Raw genomic sequence first — 22596 nt, forward strand, 5'->3', positions numbered from 1 at the left:
ATGAAGTATTGGATACACTTGTGTTGCATCACGTGGTATCCTAAAGAGTGGAGGTTTTGGGATTGCACCTTCTGCTCCTTGGCAGTGTTTTGTGTGTTCTGGGACATTTTAGAGAGAGGCTTTGAGAATCAGGGTAGTTCAGGCAAGACAATGAAAACAAAGCGTGGCAGAGAGGAGGGAAAACCCTCTTGGGGATGTGCTGTGCAGGCCCGGGACTCAGGCTCCATGAACATTGTGGGTCCCTCCAACTCAGGATATTCCATGATTCTCCAGACAGTGGTAGAACTGGCTGTGCATGGAAAACAGCAGCAAAATGGAAAAGGAAATGTCTGAAAAGGGCTCACAAGGCTGGGAAGCACTGGGAACAGGGCCAGTGGGATGGATGGATCCTGGAAAACGATGGGTAGGATGAGATGGGATGTATGGATCCCAGGAACGGTCCAGTGGGATGGGATGGGATGGGATGGGATGGGATGGGATGGGATGGGATGGGATGGGATGGGATGGGATGGGATGGGATGGGATGGGATGGGGTGCGTGGATGGATGCACGGATCCCAGGAAAGGACCGATGGGATGCAGGGATGGATTATGGATGCAGGGATGGGACGCAGGGATGGATGATGTTTGCAGGGATGGATGGATGATGGATGCAGGGATGGGATGCAGGACTGTTTCCGGGGCTGGATGACGGATGCAAGGATGGGATGCAGGGATGTTTGCAGGGATGTTTGCAGGGATGTTTGCAGGGATGTTCGCAGGGATGGATGCAGGGATGGATGCAGGGATGGATGCAGGGATGGATACAGGGATGCCCGCGCGGATCCCGGCCCGGCCTCTGCTGCCCCCTGCCGGCCCCGCCGCCGCTCGGCCCTCACAAAAGCCACACGGACACAAATGTAACAACTGTGGAAAAACGAGTCTGTTCCCAAGCTCTTTCCTCGTGGGTTCTTTGAGTAAGTCCAGTTCCTGCCACTCAGCCAGCAATGGCTGCCCAACACAGGCAGCGCAGCCCCTGGCCAGGACAGGTCCAGAGGTGCTCTTGCCACTGAACAAGCCCTCCATCGTTTCACCTGGCACAGAGCTGTAAGCACTCATCCTTCCCTTCAGGACTCTGCTAGCCCAGGCAAAGTCCATGTCATACTGCATCCCTGGCTTTAGGGTTACTCTTGAATATCTGGGAAGCTCCTTGTTACAGGGATGCTGAGCTTCCTTGGCTGGGATGTCCTGGTGTCCCATTCCCCAGGTGCCTTTGGCACACAGCCTCACACTGCCGTGCCATGCCATGCCAGCTCCTGCTGGATACTTTCCTGCTGCCAGGCGAATCACACGAGGCCAGAAGGACACACAAGCCAAAGCCAAACCTGGCTTTGCCTCCTGGCTGCTGTGGTACTGCCCAGCACACAGAAGACTTTCTGTTCTACATTTGCACAGTGCCCAGCAACACACAGCTCTGGGTTGTGTTGTGTAGCCCTGGGCTGTGAGTGCAGGAAATTCTGCAGCAGTGCTAACAACCTTTATCAAAACAGACTTGGGAAATGAAGGCTGAGGTAACCCAAGAACACATTTGACAATTGGAGTGAAGCAGAAAAGGTGGAGCACTTCTCTGTTGCTAAATTGCTTTCCCCCAGGGTCTGTTGCATACAGATCTATAAAGTGGTTCATACACTGGATGTGTCCCTAATGCAGCTAGTCTAGAAAGAAAAAGCCACACAGGTTCCCAGAGCAGAACTATCAGTACTTGCCTGCATTTCTGAATTTTTTTCTTAGCTTTTTTAACTCATGTGAAAAGGTAACCCACCTGAGCCTTGAGTAAAGGAAGGAAAGCATGGTGCAAGCCAGCTGTGGCATCTGAAAAACAAGTATCTCAAATAACTCATAATTTCTAGCTCATAAATCTTTGGGATTCTTTTTTTTTTTCTCAAAAAAATTTTCTTTGCTGGCAACAACTTTCTTCAAATTAACATGGTTTCAGAGATATCCCATCATTTGACAGTGTGACATTCTTTCTCCTCCTTCTTCCATCCCTTCATGAAGCTTGCCAAATATGTCTTAGCAAATCCTGCCCAAGCTGCCAATTCTGTCCAATGTTCCACTCTCCCTCTGCTGCTCTCCTTTGGACAGGACAGAAAAACAAGTCCTGGCACTGAAAATGTCAGTTTATCACTTCAGCAACTCTCTTTCTGCTTGCATTTTTACATCCACATGACAAGGGCACTGAGATGGACCACTTAGGCATATAATAATTTTTCAGCTTAGAGAGGGTCAAGGAAAATCATAAACCCAGGAAACAGCTTTTTGAAATAGTGTGGTTGTTGAGATTCTGCATTTATGTACCTAGGTTTTTATACATGTACATGTGGAGTCAATGCAGGTAAGCAGCATGACAGAGGAGAGCTTTCTAGGCAGGGATGTAACAGTGACCATCATGTGTGCTCTGCAAAAATGACACACATTCTTCTGGAACAGAAGATTAAAGGACATGCAGAATTATACATTTCCAGCATATGAAGGGCAGATTCAAAGCTGGAACCTGAGTCTTAGTAACAAAGCAGGTTAAATAACGGCTGGTATATGAATTGCATTTGGTTTTCTTTTTTGGCACAAATCTAATGTTCAAGAGGTTAGAGGTATAAATATTGATGAAATAGGAGCAAATATTGTGGATGTTCCACTGAGGCTGTGTTTGCAATGAATTGATGTTACTTTTTTCTTTGATTGGCCTGGTGACATAATTTTCTTCCTGCCACATTGACTAGGGCAACTTGATTTTCCAGGGCAGTAATTTATTTTCAAGATTGCATCACTGTAATTTGAACTATAATATATTCCTTTGCCATGCATTTGTATTGCTTCTCTTGTGTACAACCCTTATTTCTCTGTAAATATTCCTTCCCAGGACAGACTTAGGTGTTGGCATGTTTCTGGTCATGTTCTGTACAGAGCAGTGCAAGTTCTGAGATAAGATACTTGATGATCCAAGTAATTTCCAAATGATTATGTACAACAATGAATGGAAAAATTTGAGATTCTCACTGTTACAAAGACTGTTTTTAACTGGTGAATACTGCATCAAAATTTAGTCCAGATAGCTCACGGAGGCCATTTTGACCACAAAAAAAAAAAATTAATATGCTTTAAAATTGTCCTTGAGTCCTTGTCACTTATGATCTTCATAATTCATACATTCATGACAGTGACTCCTCCCTGATTTGGCAATAATTCAGTGTTGCTGCTTTACAAAATATCTTACCGTTCCCTGTTGTTATGAAGGGAAAAATGCTGTACAGTTAATACTTTTTGATGGTGTACTTCTACTAAATGCCTGTTGTTTGCTTAGCCACCCCTCAAGCTGCCAAATTCAGAGTGCATGAGAAGCACTGCATGTCTGTACAGGCTCCATCAGGCACACCTGAGCCTCCCCTGTGTTCTGAGCTGACCAGCTGTGAACTAGAAGACTTTTGACAGCTTATTAGTTCAGGGCTGCACTGTGCTACTGAAGCTGTGTGACTTCTTATTCAGCTGGCTCGCCTTTAGCAAACTTGGAATGTGAACAAAACAAGCTCAGGTTTGTCTGCTCAGCCCAATCCACACAGATCCACAGCCACTGAGAGTGGGAATTACACAGCATCTAGGTTATACATGTCTGAAGTCTCAGTTGTGGAAATCCCCCTCAGCTGTCACCCAGTGAGACAGCAGCTCTGTTCCATGTAACATTGTTATTGCACCTGAACCAGGTATGCTTATGGCACAGCCTGAGTGAGATCCAAAGTGTTTTCCTTTACCCAAATCATTGGAAGGCTCCATTTAAGTGAGTGTTTTTAGAACATGACTTACTACTGCCCCTTGTTCCTTCCTCCCTGCCTTACAGAAGCATATTCCATTCTCTTCTCTTTTGGGAAGGTTGAAACTTTTCTTACTTCCCAACAGATTGCTCAAACAGCAGGATGATCCAGGTGGATGGATAGATTCCACTTTGACAACTAATAACAAAAGTATCTCTGATTCTTTAACATCATGATTATTGCTCTAGTGCTTCAGTTTTTCATCATGAGAAAAGAAGGGCTCACCATCTGTTTCAGAAATTGTGATGTATTTTGATAATAGTCAATTGACAGATAAAATCCAGAAGCAGATTATAAATGGTACTGGGATTAGATTCCTGGTTCTTCAAGAACAAAGCTTTTAAATTTAAGTTTTAAATGTGCCATTTGAAAATGTGACTTTTGATGTGTACAAACACAGCAGAGCAAGGCTTGGATCACTGCAGTTCTCTGCATCACTTAGAAAAAAAAATTAAAGCTAGTACAGTATCAGTTTTGTTTTTTTATAAGGCTTAACAAGCATTAATTCTATAGAAGTAGTTTATTTTATATGAAATGATCAAATTCTAGTCTAGTCACAGGGAGTTATAAATGGCAGCTACTTAAAAAAACTAAGAGCCTACTTAGCTCAGATTTAGGTCCCATCTAGAACTGTGTATGGAAGTTGGGACTCATGAAAAAATGCACTGCCCTCAGTCTGATGTCATGTAAGAAAAGGAGTCCTTATTACAAGATTCAATCCCTACTAAAAATAGGAAAATCTGTGAAAACACCTTTTATTGGCAAAGTTTTACAAACACCTCAGTTCACAAGTATGGTGTAAAAGCTTCATCCTTTGTGAAACAAAGTATATTTGTCACAAATTACAAAGTTTGTGGATTAACACTGAGTGCCTGCCTGCAAATATCTGCAACTCTTTTCCCCTGAAACATATGCAAAACACGTACTTTTGTATAAAAATTCACAGAAGCAGTAGAAAACTATTTCCAGCTTCCTCTCTCTTACTGTTGATTTCAACAGAAAGTGAAGATACTTGGATTTTCTTGAGTAGTAATTCAGTCTTCATATGACATCTACTGCTTGGCCTCTGCTTCCATCTGAGTTTCTTGTGATTCCTCAGCTTCTGAAAGTTTTTCATCATCTAAAATTCAATATTACTGTTAGTCAGACATGCTTGGTCATATATACAGACTACATTGCAGAACTTTGTCCCACTGAAATATTTTATTTTGATTGCCTTAAGTGTGTAGTTGAGTATCTCATTCTAAAAAATGCTATGTTCAAACAAATAAAATAATCCTTCAGTTTGTCAGGATGTTATCTCTAACAGCTGTTACTGGAAATATGGGGTAAATTCTATAGTGTCAATTGAACTAAATGGTAGCAGATTGCTTCTAACCCCTTCTTTCTCTTTGTCTACTAATGGTTTATTTATTTTATCCTGAAGCTGTGCTTTTCACTAAACTGCTACTTCCTTCACAAAATCCTGAAGATTAATCTATATATTCATATGAAAATGCACTTTCAAGACTAATACTTAAGCAAGTGTTAGTAACACATATTAACAATAACCTTCTGCTAAAGTGCACCTAGGATTAACAGTTCATTCTGCTTAAGAAGATCTAGATGGCCTTAGAGAATGAAAGTCTGCTCTTAGAGCCATCTCTGCATTTAATCAGGTCATGCTCAGAGGCTGTACCAATTGTTCTGTCTTTGAAAGACAGGGCAAATACACAGCAAATATTTAAAACAATATTACCCATATTAGAGCACAAAACGTTAGTGCTGATTTGAAAATATTAAGTACTTGTATGAGAAAAGATGAGTACGACTAATTCCTGAATTTAGCTCTCGTGTCTGACAGTTTTAGTCCCTGCTCTATCACAGACTCACAGTCTGAGTAGGTTGTCACTTACCTTCCTTGTATTTAAATTATTTTTTAGTAAAGCCTCAAATGATACCATGGTAGCAGTGACATGTTCAAAACTACTCAAATAGGAATTATAAAATGAAATTCGGAAATAAGCACAAGAATAACTTTCTGCAATAAATACTTTGTTAAAAAAAACAAACCTCAAATGATTATTCTCTATCCTCACATTTTAAAGAATTCTGCTGCCTACAAATTAACCTGAAGCTAGTAAGGAAATGGCACAGTGGGTAGCTTGTAGAAGAAAAAAAACTCGGAGCAGTCTCAGGCTCTGGACTACTACTGGGAAAAAATTCTGCCAACGCAAGAGGTCACCAGCCTCAGTTGCACAGAGCTATCCCCCTGCTGGAAGTTGTGATTCCTTTTGATCTGCTGAAACACAACCCAGTTATACCTATTAGCAAAGAACAGCACTTACTCTCCAGGGTTTGCTGAAGTTCATGGATGGTGCTCAGGAGAACATGGAACTGCTTCCTTCTCAGCTCCAACTGGAATGATAAAATACATGTTGTAGGAAACAGAGAGCACATACAGCCAAACAACCCATAGCAGACTCTACATTAACTGTATTCCTAATAAATTATTATATAACCATCCCTATGAAAAACCTACCTTATCTTCAACGTTTTCTTTAATGTGAGAAAGATTTTGCAGCTCTTTTCCCAAAGCTTCTAGCTGCCTGAAAAGAGATTGTCAGAGCATTCTTTAAAAATTCTGTAAAATTCTTGCAAAACAGATTTGCCCTAAGTAAAGGAGAAACAGTATATAAAACATACTGTTTATGTAAACAAAACAGGTGAAACAATTTAGAGGTAAGATCACTTCATGTAATTTTAAACTATTATGTTCTAGACTTGTAATTTCAGGACTTTTACAAAAAATTAGGCCTCCAAGCTGAATACAGTTGTACCCTGGGCATTTGTAACAATTCAGTCCTGACAAAACATGTTATTTACTTGATCCTACAATACAAGACAAAGAAGCAGATTCATAGAATCTTAGAATATCCTGAGCCAGAACAGACCCACAAGGAATATCAACTCCAATTCCTGGCCCTGCACAGGACACCCCAAGAGTAATGCCCTGTGCCTGAGAGCATTGTCCAAATGCTCCTGGAACTCTGTCAGGATTGGTGCTGTGACCTGGGGAGTCTGTTCAGTGCCCAACCACCCTCAGGGGGAAGAACTTTCTGCTCTCACTTGAGCTCACCATGGACCACCACAATCCTTTTTGAGGCCAAGAACAGCAGGTACCATAATATACCTTTCAAATGAGGATGGAGCACCAACTCTTACAGCCAAACCTCCACTTTGGTCCTTCTACTTCTAATGCCTATCATAATTTATGCACCATGCAATGAGAGCAAACTGCTCCTTTAAAGGTGGAGTGGATTGAGGCTGATCACCCCTGATTAATTAGCAGGCAGAGTCATAGAGGGGTCAGCAAGGAAATCAACCTTTTTTCCTGAAGCCATTGACAGCTGGTGCAACTAGTCTGGGTAGGGAACCACAAAAAGCCCTCCAGTCCTAAGTACCTCCCTGTGGATGGGAAAAGGTCTATTTTAATGCTACCTGAGGGCCTTGTCTTTTTTTGAGCCAGCATGCTTGGTACCTCAATGGGAATACCTGAGAGAGTGTGACATTACCCCTTTCTTCAGCTTATAGGCTCATACACTGATTCTGGAAGCATTTGGTTTCTAGTTTCTGAAAAACTTCCAAAGATTTGGCCAAATCTTGCTGTTTACATTGTGCTGTCAGGTGTAAGCAGACTGAGAGAGGACAGACTTTTTTTTCTGGTAACATCCAAGCTATATCTGGAATTTTGCTCCTTTCACTTTACATTCCAGATAATCTTTGCTTAGCCTTCTTACCTTCATATCTCCTTTTCTAAGGCTGTGTCATTTCTTGGTTCTCTGAACAGCTCTTCTGATACTGCATCTAATTACACTGTGGGCACTGTTGTTCAGTACTTCTGCTCCTATCATTTCCTGAATTGGCTCCTGTGCACTACTTGTGACTAAGCTGTTAACAGCTTCTTTTGTGCTCTATGACTCGTTGTTCCAAGAAACAGACTCTTAAAAGCACAAAGAAAGTATTTTTCTAAACTTTGTCCTATTGTGCCAGATAACCTGCAAAAGCTACTCTTGCAATAAAACCCTTCTCTTTCTTCTCACAAGAAGTTTTCTAGAGTGTTTTTAGTGATTAAGAGTTCCATGAAAAGCGTGACATTGTTGGTGAGGCTTCCTCTATTCTGAATTAAGGGTGGCCTTTGGTTCATTGTATCATTTTCTATGTACTTTCCTACAGACTGCATTCTTACCAGCTACAACTTACCACTCTTTCTATCTAGCTTTGCTTAAGAAACTTATGCTTGGATGTGTTAAGCAAAATTAGAATAATTCCTCCAAACCTAAACAATGCAGCATCCTCTAAGATAAAAAGTATCATTCATCACAGAATTATAGAATAGTTTGGGTTAGAAAGACCATAAAGATCATCTAGTTCCAGCCTTCTGCCATAGGGAGGGACATCTTTCACTTAGACCAGATTGCTCAGAGCCCCATCCAAACTGGCCTTGAACACTTCCAGGGATGGGACAGTCACAAGTTCTCTCATTTAGTTGTTTCTATTCTTAATTGACTTATCTGAAAAACTGCATTTTTGGTAGCTCTTTATTAAAGCCTCACTTGATAAATATCACATGCTGACTAATGAAGTAAGTAGTCAAGCCTCATGAGAATTGCCTGTAATAATCAAAGCTGGGGTATTGAAATCAAGGCACAGAAAAACAACATACAAGAAAGAAATGTGTGAAATATTGTCAGTGGCTTATAGCTATAAAAATGGGTAAAAATTAGGGTAATAGTATAACCAAATCACTTCCATTTGCTATGAAAGACTATGGAATATGAAAAGACAGCCTCCCCTTGTAATTTCACTGAAAGTGGGAAGAGGATAAATGTACAGCTGCACTTATATGGAAACAGTAATCCCACACCACATCTTTAATCAGTTTAAGAACAACAAACTCATAGATGCAACAAATCCTGGAATGTTTGTATGGCTCAATAGAGTCAATCTCCCCACAACTGCCCCAAAAGCACAGACAGTGATGCAAACCCAGGATGTGACAAGCAGCACTGTGAGTTACACACAAGACAGGTTGGACAACAGGGAGGTCTGCCCTGCATGCCAGGGCAGGTTACGTGTGGCACACCACACAGCCATTTATAACTGGGCATGCAGGAACAACAACCAGAAGGAAAACATAAAAAAGAACCCTCGGAGCTTTCTCCTGTTCTCTCTCATTCCACCTTGCTTGTGGAATGCATTTTGAGTGACTACTGAATCTGGCTGGTGCCATGTCAAAGGACTTCCCACCATCTCCCTTTTCTGAGCAACTCACTGACATCAGATGTGCATTCACATCTCAGTTCACTTATTCACCTTAACGGTGGAAAAATTTCAACTACAGAACAATTAGCAATGATTCTGACCCTAATAGATGGGAGATTAAGGAAAGCTCGTAAGGACACAGAAACACAAGTTTTTATTGTGTCAAAGAAATTCTATAAATGTGAGGAAAAGTCAAACTGAAATCAAGGAAATGTCAAGTCTGGGGACTTCAAGTTTACTGCTCTATTATAATTTAATGTTGTTTTATACTTACTTCAGTGTTTCATGTCTGTCTGGGTGATGCTGTATGACTTTGGCCAATGCATCATATTCTGAAAGACATTTAAATAGTTAATCAACATACTCCTGAAAATATGGATTCAAGAACCCAAACTCAGGTATCATGGAATGGCAGATTCTTTTTCCTTGAAAAAACTGTTTCAATGTTTTTCAAAACCCCTTAACATAGCTCTGCATTGCTGCACACTTAGTCTTTTGTGTCTGATTCATAAATGTTGGGTTTAGATACAATCAAATGTATATGTACAGAAAATGGTGCTGATGTTACACAGGAACATTAAATATTTTTAGAAAAAAATGATATAGTATAAAATTTAGTGTAAAATGATGCATGGAATTTTTTTCACTTTTAGGATTTTTAAAAAAACTATTACACATTAAGAATAATATATTATGGTTATACAGGCAACTAACACAGCCATTTCCTGATAGTAAGACCAAGTACCTCATTCACCTGGAAAAATTTGTGCTGCAGACTGGACAGAATATATTAAAAACCAAACACTTCAGACCTATGTTTGTGAAGATGTAAGAACTCCACATTCCTACTGGTTAAGGTTATTTTAATTTCCAGTTGAGTTCAAAATTATCCACAGCATTGTTCAAACAGTTGTACTTAAAACCTTTCACGTAATATTTCTAAAATTTCTTTTTGGCATTTCATTTATCATGAACAAAACATTTTTTGATCCTTCTCAACTGCTCATCTTTTAGAGTGTTTTAGGTTTCAATGAATTATGACTATATAATTTTAAAATTAGGGTAAAAAAACACCTCTTAAAACAGGTGTTCAGAAAGGACACTGTTTTAGGTTTTCCTGATGTTGCATGTCATTGAGAGCTGGTTCAATCTTGCCTGTGTCATCCACCCAAAACTTTCAGTCCTCAGTGGAACCCACCAGGCTGAATATGGTAATCATGATGCCTTGCACTTTCAAAAAATTAGAATCTATTTTCCAATACAATGTATTCTAAAAGATAACAAACCAATGAAGCCCACCACTGTAAATACAGATATGGCACCTTACCCTGGCGATTTTTTCGAATCCTTTTTGCTTGCAGGATTTGTTTTTTGCATTCAGAGATCTTCTCATGGGCTGCAGCTATACTATTTTCTTTAAGAAAAAAAATAATAAGAAAGATATAGAGTTACATTAATACATGTCAATAAGATATTATCCTAAAGTATAAAAGAGCTGTTTGTGACATGGTGGCTTGTTAGCTCCATCAGCTTAAAAACTATATACACATCAATAGGTTAAAAAAGCTCTTGTTTGTATGTAATCTACATAATTACAAGATGCTCATAGCACATATGTAAGTGCTGTCTAGTAAGGAAAAAAAAAAACCAACCCCAAAAAACCTCCACATCACTCATCAGATGTGTATATTACGCTCACCAGAACTGGCTTGAGCTTGTTCATAAGAGAAACTGTCAAACAAAAACCAGTAACATTTTTTCATGTTTACCTATATCCTTATAGATTTTTTCATAATTTTCCATCTCTCTCAGGTTCATGTCATACACCAGCAGAGTCTTTCCCATTGAAAATTCACACTGTGATAAAGTACTCAGCATCCGTTGGTACTGGCTGTATCTGAAAACAGACAAGACATTTGCTCTCAACCAGCATAAAAACAGTTCCTCACGTCACAGAGCAAGCAAACAAAGGTTCATGTAGCTTAAGGGACAGCTAAATAGCAATTATTCAATAAAGAAAACACTTCAAAGAGTCAGTGTATAATTTTTTGGAGGTGCAGTTAAAAACACTACACATTAATTCCAGCATCATGCCCTTATCAGTTTAAAGTGGGTATTAAAGCAGTGAGCAGTTTGACACAGGGCTTATAAATTTTCCAGCTCGGGTTGGCTCTGTGACCACCAAATTAGTATTTTAATAGTGCAGTGCTTCTCTGTATACACACTGGTAGTATTGTGATTTATATTCATTACTAACAGAGACCCCACAGAAGGCTGTCACTCGTACCTTACTAATTTAGACTTTAAAAAAAAAAAAAAAAGAGAGAACGACAGCAACAGAAATACCAGCAGTATTTCCCTTCCGTAACAGAACAAAGGCAGAACTGCCAAGTAAAATATCCGAGCCGTGATGTGTTACAAGAGCGGGGCTCCCGGCCGGATCACGCAGCAGGCACAGCAATCCTGGGGGCATTGGAGCGGTGCTGGCAGATTTCACGAGTCAGCCCGCAGCCCTCAGTGATTTCTGACCCGTCTGCAGCCCTCCTCTCCCTGCACAGCGCTTGTCCTGGCAGCACCTCAGAGCCAAGGAAAGGCAGCTGTGCACATCTTAACGCGGATCTCTTCCAAATGGATCGAGCCCCGCTTTCCACTGAAACGCCAGCTAAGCAGTTCCAAGACTTAATAAACCAAAGCAAAACAACAAGATACCCTTCCTCCTGAGATCCGGAATTACACCACTTAATGAAACTCTTCACCAACAAATTGATCCGCCTGTCGTCGCCAGCTCCATCGCCATCGATCAGCAGCCGCTTGCGGATAACTTCATCTGAGGAAAAACTCCGGTTAAAGCCTCACGCCATGGCAGCCGCCGCCCGGCGCCGCGCGCGGCTCTCTCCGGGCCCGTCAGGGAGCCATTCCCGGAGCCGCAGCGGGCGGATCCGCTGAGCCGCGGGGCCGGGGCCGCGATGGAGGCCCGGCTGCGGGGTGAGCGGCCCCGGGCGCCGCGGCAGCCGCTCCCCGGAGGGCGGGCGGGGGGCGCGGCGCTGCGGGCAGCCCCGGCGGGGGTCGCGGCGCGGGGCGGGAGGAAGGAGAGGAGGATGGAGAAAGGGAGGGAGGGAGGTCTCACCGTCGGTCACGGCCCCCATGGCGGCGAGTGCCGGAGCCGGCGGGGCGGCGGCAGCAGCGAGTGAGGTCAGCTTCCCACAATGCAGCCGGCGAGAGCGGCGGCCATGGAGGGGGAGGCGGCGGCTGCTGGGGCCTGAGCCGGCGGGCGGCGGACGCGCGGCCCGGGGAGGGCGGGCAGGCGAGCCCCGCGCCCCGCGTGGAACCGGCCCCCTGGCGAGGGGCGGCCCCGCCAGGTGAGCGCCCGACGGGGGAGGGAAGCGGCGGTCCCGCAGCCAGGCTCCACCTCCCCGCCCCCGCCACCCGCACCGGCCCCGCCGCCCCCCGCCTGGCCGCCCCGCCATGCCCCCGGCACATGGTGCCGCGCCATCGAGGCCGCCGGGGCCGGGGGCGCCTCGCCTGCGCTCCCGCCACGGCCCTGCCTCGGGGTGTCCTCCCCGGGGTGCCGTCACCATCGCCCTCGGGGGTCCCGAGCTGCCCTGCGGGGCACCGCGGCGGTGTTTGCCAGCCGCAGCGATGGCGGTGACGGCACAAGGCAGCGGGCGGGCGTTCCCGCCGCGGTGGCGGTGACCCAGCGGGCGGGTGGACGGTCCCGTCACGGTGCCCGGTGTCACTGACACGGCACCGCGAGGGTGGTGGGATCCCCCGTGGGAGGATGGAGCGGCAGCGCTGGCTCCTCGGTGCCTTTCCCTGGTGAGGGTGTGGAGGACGTGCCCATGGCGCGGGTGCAGGGAGCTGGGCTGGCCTCCCCTCGCTGCCCTTGGGCTCATCCCCACTCGATGCTGGCAGGACAAGCGGCAGGGCCTGGGGCGTGACAAAAATTATTCCGATGTTTCCCGGTGCGTTTGACAATGATCAGCAGATAGGAACAATAGTTGTTTCTTCTTGTCCTGGCAAACTAAGCTGGTGATGGAAAAAGTGGCTAGAGGGGTCTGGAGAAAAGAGATGTTAAGGTGTTACCATGTGTTGAGTTTTAGGCTTTTGGTCCATAGGCTTGGATGCTTGGGCAGTGCTGGTGATGCTACTGTAGTGTATATCACAGAGTTTGACACCTTTCTATTCCCTCTTCATTTTGGTTTGGACAGTTAAGTGGCTCACTGTCTTGTTCTGCTTAGCACTATTCATTCACAGTTTTAGGGTGGTGGGGAAAATCAGGGTGAGCAGAGAACGAAGTTAATACGTGCTGTAATCTGTCAGTTCCTGGTTTCAGTGCTGTGAGAGATTAAAAGGCGCTTTTTTGTTCTGGATAGAGGCATTTAACAGCTCTTTACGGATTTGTAGATTGTTTCAAGTCAGTACTTTGTCTTCAATAGGCAACTGATCAGGCCCTTTGGAAGATGCTATTAGGGAAGAATTACTGGGAGTGGTCATTAAAATTCCGCCAGAACTCTTAGGAATAAAGCGTTTCCAACTTGGGAAACTTGGATAAGTGGCTTCTGTTCTTGAAGTTTTTATGGACTTTTATGTGATATCATTTTATATGAAAACCTAACGATCTATCCAGTTACCCACGTTTGGGCCAAAGAATGGGCCATGCATTCATGAACTATGTAAGCTGTACTGAAGGTGCTCACTTCTATGAACTCTGATATGTTGCCATTCAGTTGGTTTGACCAAAAACTTTGTTTTTCTTAAGGCTTTGGTCACTGTGGAACAGCCTAGTATTTTGCCAAAGGGTGAGAAGAAGACCTAGCTGAACTTCTCTATGCAAATTTTGTACAATTACTGCCTTTCTCTCTTCATCCACTTATTTCCTTTTGGAAGTCTTAAGAATCTTGAAACATCCCATTTAATCAAGACTTAATATTTTTCTTACACCTCTCTGAGCTCTTTCCATTTTCTGAGCCATTTGGTTTTTATCACAAGGAGAAGTTGGTCAGAACTGAAGACTATTGTCGGTGAAAATCCACAATTATTTATTTAATCATCTCAGAACTTCTGTGTCATTTTCTGTCATTTAATCCAATACGATCTTTTCTCACTTTTTGTTCATCATTCCACTCTTGGTCAGATAGTCTTATTAAGCTCTCCAAAATGACAAATAGATAGTCCTTGAGTAATTAATTTAGAATACAGCAGTACATATGACTAGTTAATAATATTTAATGACTTTTGTTCCATTCTTCATATGAGCTACTAATTAGGAGCTTCTCTGAATTTTTTTATTCTGGGTCTTAAGCTCATAAGAACAACTTTGAGAACAAAGCCATTATTTTTCTTTTTAAGACAGGGCTTTCAGGCACCATCAATGTTCATTAACTTTTCTCCTTTAGAATGGAAGTTGAACTTGGTAAATACACCATCAAGAATCTCACTAAGACTAGGTATTGATGCAACAGCCTGTTCTCTCTCCTGTTCTAATTTGACATATTAAATATCCATGGGAGTTTTTGCTTGGGAAGCCATTCTGGCTTGCTGGGTTCCTGTATGTGTTTGAGAACTCACTGTGTCTTAGGAGTTTTTGTTTTGCTTTGCTCCATTTCCAAGCAGAATTCTTCATCCTGTAAGTGTGAAAAAACCCTCGGTTCTCGTGTGTGGAGGGTGCTGCACTGGGCTGTATACCCAAAGCCATGTCTTTGCCATTAATTCAGTGTGATGTATGGTGTAGATTTCTGGAACAGATTGACTTACTCTTATTTATTTGTCCTTCACCACTTTGGGTACTCTGTGCAGATTTTATCAGCTACGGTCTTTTATGTAATCCTTCAACTGAGTAGCACTGAACCTTCCCTAAAACATCAGCAGTGGAGATTCACACAGTAGGGAAAAGTTCTTGCACAGGGGATGGCACCTTACTCTGCCGGTTCTTTTGGAATCAGTACCTGTGTGTGCTTTCAACCAAGCTAAAATGTCATGCAGTTTTCCCTCTTTCCTTGAATTCTTTTATGTGTGCCATATGGTAAGACCCTGGAGCAGCTTATACATAATAATTTGTTGCACATCTGTCCTTGTCAAAAGTGTTAAATAATCCTCTGTAATGTTTCCAGGTGACTCTGGATGCAAGAAGTATAACCTAGGTAAGTTTAGTGCTGCAAGATGTTACACGTGTGTGGAACTGGCTTTGATTTTTCATAAGTATACTCTTTTTTTTTTGTTCCTGAAAATATGGCTTTTAAGTGCACTGATGGTTTTTTTATTGAGGAAATCTGTTAATGCTGAAGTTTTCTCTCTTGAGAAACAATCTATGAGAGCAAAAGTTTAAAGTGACTGTATACCTCCTCCCTTTTTCTTTAACTGTGTGTGTATATGATTTTTTTCCCAACCGCACAAAAAGTTAAAGGGGAAGAAGCTTTTTATAGTATTCCAGCCTATAATGAGCTATGATTTTTAAGAGCTAAGAAAACAGCTTTAACTATTGACAAGGTGGATTTAAAATATTTTTCTTTAGCCTCGCTAATAATTTATGACGTGGTTTTAGATTCCAGGTTTTCTTCATGTTGACTAACTTCTAAATCAGACTTTTGTGTAGCACTAAATCTTACAGAGATCTAAGTATAGTAGGTCAGAAACTGCAGGGTATTTTTATCCAGTCCAACCTATATTCTTGTCAGAAAGCCGTACCAAATTTATTTAGCGAGACCTATTTTCTGTAAGTCTATGTTTAGCATTACTTTTTACCATCATCCTTTATCTTCCTGTTGATTATATACCAGGATTCTGTGCAAGGCTGATACCAAGCTAACCTATCAGACTGTTTTTCTCCTTTTAAATTATGTTAGAGTTTTATTATGTTCTCATTTTAAATTATGTTAGAGTTTTATTTTCTTTGCAGTCTTCTGTAGCCTCAGCATTTACTGAAAATTAGCATCAGTGTTCCAAGAGCTTGTCATCTCGTTCTGTAAAAATTCTAATACACTGGCTGTCTAATTCTGCAGATATTAAAATAGTCATTCTTGGCAGATAAACCTGAAATCTTTCAACCCACTGATTGAGGTATAAAAAGTGAGTGGTTCTTAGCCTGTAAGTAAAAAGCTTTCCTGACATGGACCCGTGTGTTTCTGCAGAGCCAGCCCATTTTCATAGAATTACAGCAGAATGGGAGAAGGGAGGAAAATACTTGTTGTGACTGTAGTGATAATACCAATAATTTTAAAATGCAACATTTTATTATCTGAACAGTAATCAATTTTGCTGTCTCCTGCCTGTGTTACCAAGATTGATTAAATGTACTGTTAATCCCATACATTAAAAACCTGACTCCTATCAGGTAATAGTGTAACCACAAGTTGTGGTCTACAGTACTAGTTTTATTTGTTATTTTTTATTTTGTAACTGAAAGAAGCCTGTAAAATTCCAGAAATTTTGATGGAAGCACCTTGCAAAATATTAGTCCTGGAAATATTTTGTTCATTGGAAAGATATTTAATTACTACTACTTTTCTCCTGAAGGGAGAAAACCTTATTTTAGTCAAACAAAAAATAGTGCTGCATGGTCCTTTGAAATATTTTTTTTTCCTAAGTAAGGGCTCTGTGTCTTAGTTAATCTCAATTACACAGGTGGCATTCTGATACTGTCCTCTTTCAGCTATCTTCACAGGAATTATGTAACAGCTTTCCAGATTTCATATCCAGATCCTACTGAATATTTATGAAGCTTGAGGATCAATTATTGTACATTTTAGGATGATCTGTGACTAATTTATTAAAGCTTGTCAAACTCAGCTTGAAATTTCATGATACTGGAGGTATCGAGTGTAGGAGCCAGAGCTTTCAGGTGCAGGGATGCAAAGGAAATTGTGCCTTGTGTGTGTGCCAAAAGGGGCTCTGTTTGAGGACTGGGATCAGCAGGAGTGGCACCCTGGGTCATGATACCCATTCCCAGGGACTTGGTAGGTTCCCATGTAGCAAGAAAGTCAAGGTGTTTTAACAGGTGTCTCAAGAAACTCTGTGTCATGAAGATTAGCTGGTTAGAATTTTCTTTTAATCTAAAAATCATTAACACTGTAGACTGCCTGTGCAGTGGCTCAGAGATGCCACATGATGTCTGCATTCTGTGATTTAAAGTGACTCAGGTAATTTTGGGGTGGCATTTCATGTGTTCTGTGATTCCGTTTCATGTGTTTTGTAAGAAAGCAGACATGTAGTATTTTGGAGGGTTTTTGACAGGATTAGTCAGTTATCTAGCATTCTGTTAATTTGTTGGTAGGATGTTTTCACTTTATTTTACTAAGGAAACAGAGCATATTTTTGGTTTTTCCTTCCTCAGTCCTTCAGTTCATGGCTGTGGTAGTGATCAGTGTTGTGCCAGGACTTTCAGAGGAAGAGGTGGATGTTTAATGAGGTTTTACCACTGACTTAGAAGAATTTGTCTTCACTGGCATCGGGCCAGGTGGTAAATATTTTTATTTAACTGTGGTTTGAAACATTGCATGAACAATAAGAGAGCTGTGAATATCATATTTACTTGTATCAAGTTTAAATAAATAACTTTTAGTGCTACCAAGGAAGCTTTGCACAACACTTCCAAGGAAAGGCAGGCATTTCCTCCTTTGGAAAGAGCTCTTGCCCGACTTCAGAGCGGTGTTTTCTCAATCACGTGGCCAGATGCTTTGACTCAGCTAAGAAAGCTGAATCAGAGCTATTGCACAGCTTCTGAGTCAGCTTTTTGAAGTTTAAAAAAATTGGTTGGTTAAGTTTGTTTTCTTTATTTTTTAAAAGCAGTCCCAAACTGTAAAAGAAGACATAAAAATATTACAAGGCTTTGAGCTTGGCCACATCATGGGGAGATGTTGAAAGAAAGCTTTCTGTCTCAGGAGATGGAGAAAGAGTATCAGGTCTATTGATAAACATCTGCTTCTTGTTTTAAATTGGGTTTATATTTTGCTTTGGATTATTTAATGGTTTATTTTCATGTAATAGAGAAACTCTGCCAGGGGTAGTGTTCAAACACAGCTACAATTTGCAGTTCCCATTGAACATGATACACTGGCACACGTTCTCACCCCTGATTTCTGAAGTACAAGCCTGAGCAGAGAAATAGAAATAATTGGAGGCATGAGTACGTGCTTGGGTGATGCCTGCTCAGGTTTTCATTTGTAAAATGTTGAATGAAGTACAGGTGGCACTGGCTGTGCACTGGAACTCCCCAGGGAATGGTCATGGCTCTAAACCTGCCAGGGCTCAAGGAGTGTTTGGACAATGCTCTCAGGCACAGGGGGGATTGTTGGGGTGTCCTGAGCAGGGCCTGGAGTTGGGGTTCAATCATCCTTATGGGTTTCTTCCAGCTCATAATATTCCGTGGTTCTAAGATTCCATAATCCTGTGAAAACACTGAACTTTGTTGTCTTCCCAATAAGGACTGGAAACAGTGTAAAACCCCAAAGTGAAGTTGTGGCCTTGAGAAGATGGCACATTCTCTTCACTTTCTTTTTCTAGTGTGCCAAATGCAGCTTCTAAACTTGCCTCAAATGCTGTCTAAACAGATGGTTTAATCAAATATTTCAAGAGAAATGTGATGAGAGGATAACTGGGCATTTCCAGCAGAGACTGTCAGACCCAGCAGGGGCAGATCCAGGTTGTGGCTCAAGCTGGTCAAAAAGGGAAGGCTGGTCTGCCTGAGGCCAGTGGGGTCATGTTTCCATGAAGGTGGGGGAGCCGAATTCTTTAGTGTTTGTTGGTGTTTTGTTAAAATTATACCAGCCAGAAAGGCTTGAAGGAGATGATGAATCTGCACATTTTCTATGCAGTAGCTGAAGTAGGAATGTGCTTAAATCCTGCCTCTTGCTAGGGCTAAGCACCTTTCTCCAGGGAGCATTTTGGATTCATGCTCTCTTGAAATTAGGATCATAAGCCCTTTCTTTCAAAAAGGGAGCAAAGGTCAATCTTTGCTTTCAAAACCCAGGAGGAGGTGGTGGTTCTGGTTCCCTTTTCATCATTAGCAGAGCTGTTATCTGCTGGACTGCTCGCCACATGTGTGGGAGACTTCAACCCAGCTATCCTCCTTCCTGAGGGGATTAATTCTTTCCATCAGAGTGAATTTTGTAATCACCAGACTGTTGACTAGTACGAGGTGCTGTTGCTGTCAGAATGATAGACTGAACACAGCAGTGAAACCAAACACAAAAGATATTCAGTGACTGAGGACTAAGGTGTTTAGGGGAGTAATTCATAAAAGCAAACCAGTAATTTCAGAAGTGCAAGAAAAGAACAATCAAGATAATTTCTGCATTGCAAGTCAGATTTTATTCGAAGATGTATGAGTGCCTCCCTGGTGATTTCTGTACTTTATTTCCATCAGGGATAGAATTTGAGCTTGAAAAGTATAAGGAAAAGGAAAAAAAAAAAAAACCAGCAAATTGTGGAATAAAATAATCTGCTTCATAAAATGTTTTGGTGAGTTATAAAAGGTAAATAGACAAGCTAATGTCAAACATCAGGAAATAGAGGAATTGGACACAAAATGCATTATCTGTAAAGTATGTGTGTATCCATATGTGTGTATACATACATGTACATTTTCAGTTGAGGTATGGAAGTGGCTATAGGTATACCCAAAACATTAAGCCCAAAATGTTATTTATTTTAGTAATAGTTATGAAAGGAGGTAACAATGTATCTATTCTTGCAATGTTTTATTTCATGCAGGTTACAAGGTGACCTTTTCTTATAATGTTTTATAAACAAGCATCCAGATTCGCTTGTTGCGTGTTTTGGGGTTTTTTTGCAAAATATTAGTACAGGATGCTTGAAAATCACAAGTTGTTTTTGATCCACTGCTTTTCACTTTTATTTTAATAAAAAAATTAAATTTTGATTATACATAGAGAGAATTGAACTAATAAAACAGGCAAGGCAGATAAATTGGATTTTATAACTTAGATTAATAAAGATTGGCTTGTAGGAGATCAGGGTAAAACAAAGCCATGCTATTAATAAGTATGCACCTGTGATTTTGTGGCTCATGGTAAATATTTTCACTTCAGTTTCATTCCAGTGTCACTTTGGCAGTTATGGGTTGGTGGTTTGGGGTTTTTTTCATTTTTGAGAACTGCTTGTGGTTTTTGCTCTCTGTGTGTGTATATATATAAAGTCAGGATGATGTTGAACAATAACATATCCTGAAATAAAATTGGGCACACACATATTAAAATGAAACATGAGATTTTTTTAAAATATCATTAGTTTGAAATTTAATTTTACATGTACCCAAATTGCACTTGAGCTGCAGCCACTTTGTCTGGATTGGAATAGGAGGATATTTATTGTCAGATTTTCTGGTGGAGCTTTTCTATCCTGTTGTTATGTGAAAGGCTTGCACAAGGAGTGACTGACTGTAACTGTAGTTCATGTCATCAAACAAATGGCAGGAAATAGCTCAAGAGCTGTTGTTTTCAAATGTTTCAAGAAGTCTTTCCTGGTCTTGCAAGCCTTTGAAGGGATTTTGAACCTTAATCATCTTCTCAAATGTTGGTGTTGACTTATGATGGTAATACAGGTAACAAATTTCCCGATGGCTGGATTGTTCTTATCAAATCTTAATTTGTAATTGCCTCCCAGTCTTTCTAGGACTAGCCTACTAAATTTGGCACAGAGTTTAAACTCTAAGACAGCCATTTTGCAACCTACATTTTCTTCTCTTTCTGCTAGTAGCAGTGAGTGAAATTGCTGCTCTGTATCTTCTTTTGAGATGGGTGCTATGAGAATGTGTTGCTTTTTTACAAAGGCCTCTAAAAGTTAAGTTGTCTTTGAATAAGCAGTTGTTGTCCGCTGGCTTCTGTGCAGGTGGTGTCTTTTAAGCAGCTGCAATAACTGTCATGGCTGGGAGAAAAACAGGTAACAGGCAGCCCCAGCACAGGGCACCTTCTGGGAGGTGTGGGTAGGATACAGCACCGTGTGTTGTGGTTAAGAAATGTACAGCAATTCACAACAAAATGAATTTTTTTTTACAAAGAAATAGAAAAATATCACCTTAACTATGTGTCAGTGCAGTTAAAGGAATGGTTTGTGCTAATCCAGTTGTCAGCAGGGCCCAGACTTAGCTATGCTCCATTATCCCTTGGTTGAGGAAGGAGTAACTGGAAATTCCATGATCTCTGGAGTCAAAGATCTTCCCAGGCAAGTGTCTCATTGAGAGTAATGTTGGTATGAGATACAGTTGTCTGTTGTCATCAGAGAATTTAAAGCTTAAGAGTGATATTTGCCTTAGAAAAAGAAATACTTCAAAAAGAGAAAACACAACTGTTGAGACTTTGCACACATAAATATAGTACTGGAAGATATATAAAAGAAAAACCTTGCTTTCATGTGGTCATATTTTGTGAAGATTTTCTTTGAAGCTTTCATATCAATTTATGACTTTTTATTTTTCTTGCCATTTGATGAGTATTTTTCTGTGTTCCTGGTTTTTCACAGCTTTTCTTTGAGCACCATCTCTGATACCAAAGGGGAACTGCATAGTTTTGTTGCAGGGCAATGGGGCCAACCTCTTTTTTATGTTTGTGCTCACACCGTAATAGTGACGTTTTATTAACTCATAAACAGGAGTTGAGTTTTGAAATTGATAGGAATATCATCTATGCTTTTATTTGTTTTACTTATATGTAAATCCTTGCATAGAGTAGAGGTGCATGCTGTGTTCTAGCTGAGCTTCTTAAACGTCCTTAGACAAAAAACCCAAAGTAAATCTATATCATATTAAGGATCCTGAGTTTGTGAAAATAAGTCTGCTTGATCTGCTTTAGTTTTGAAATAAAGTATTCATTAACTGCACACATGGGGGACATCAGGTCTGCATTGAATGAAATTAGGAAAGAGGAGGTGTGGAGATGCCAGTGCAGTTGCTTGAAGATTTAAAAAACCACGATGTATGAACAATGTGTGCCTGCCACAAGAATGCAATTCCTTACAGTAAAAAAGAGGGGAATAGAGGGTGAGAACACAGATCTGTTGAAGGACATTGCAAAGCAGGGGGCTTGTGGCAGGTGGAGAAATAAATAGGTCACATTCGAGCAATGAAGATTGATCATGGACAAACACAGTTCTCTAGTGGAAGTATTGAAAGGCTGGAGTAATCACCCGTGGGACAGTGGCTTATCCATTGCCCCAGGTCTTTAAGAACAGGTTTGATTACTTGTATTGTTCCCACCAGGTAGCTTAGTTATCATGCCTTGGGGCTGAGGGATGGACGGGCTGACCTTTGGAGGTTCCTTCTATCTCTCCTTTGGATAACAGATCTCTAACTGGAGACATTTTTACTGGATCATGCTGAAAGCTATTCTCCAGCTCTGTAACCTGTTCATCAGTTCTATTTCAAGTGGAATTTGTTTTATCTGTGAGAAAAGCTGTGGTAGTTGTCAAGGAAAGATTGTTTTTTCAACAGGTTTGGT

At 41.4% G+C, this 22596-nt stretch overlaps 2 protein-coding genes across 2 annotated transcripts in view; one reads left to right on the forward strand and one right to left on the reverse strand.

The window, feature by feature from the left end:
- Positions 1-4583: 4583 nt before the first annotated feature.
- THOC7 (THO complex subunit 7) lies at positions 4584-12409 on the reverse strand. Its single transcript, XM_064432929.1, has 8 exons — positions 12276-12409; positions 11858-11975; positions 10918-11045; positions 10476-10562; positions 9423-9480; positions 6366-6432; positions 6172-6241; positions 4584-4964 (listed from the first exon to the last, which is right to left on the reverse strand). Exons 1-8 carry the CDS (start codon positions 12292-12294, stop codon positions 4897-4899), a joined length of 615 nt encoding a protein of 204 aa, XP_064288999.1. The 5' UTR covers positions 12295-12409; the 3' UTR covers positions 4584-4896.
- ATXN7 (ataxin 7) overlaps positions 12370-22596 on the forward strand; it is an 82126-nt gene continuing 71899 nt past the window's right edge. Inside the window, exon 1 of the mRNA XM_064432925.1 lies at positions 12370-12507. The gene's annotated coding sequence lies outside the window, so the exon portion shown is untranslated. The remainder of the gene's footprint in view (positions 12508-22596) is intronic.

The sequence above is a fragment of the Passer domesticus genome, chromosome 9, assembly GCF_036417665.1.
Source record: "Passer domesticus isolate bPasDom1 chromosome 9, bPasDom1.hap1, whole genome shotgun sequence".
NCBI lineage: Eukaryota > Metazoa > Chordata > Aves > Passeriformes > Passeridae > Passer > Passer domesticus.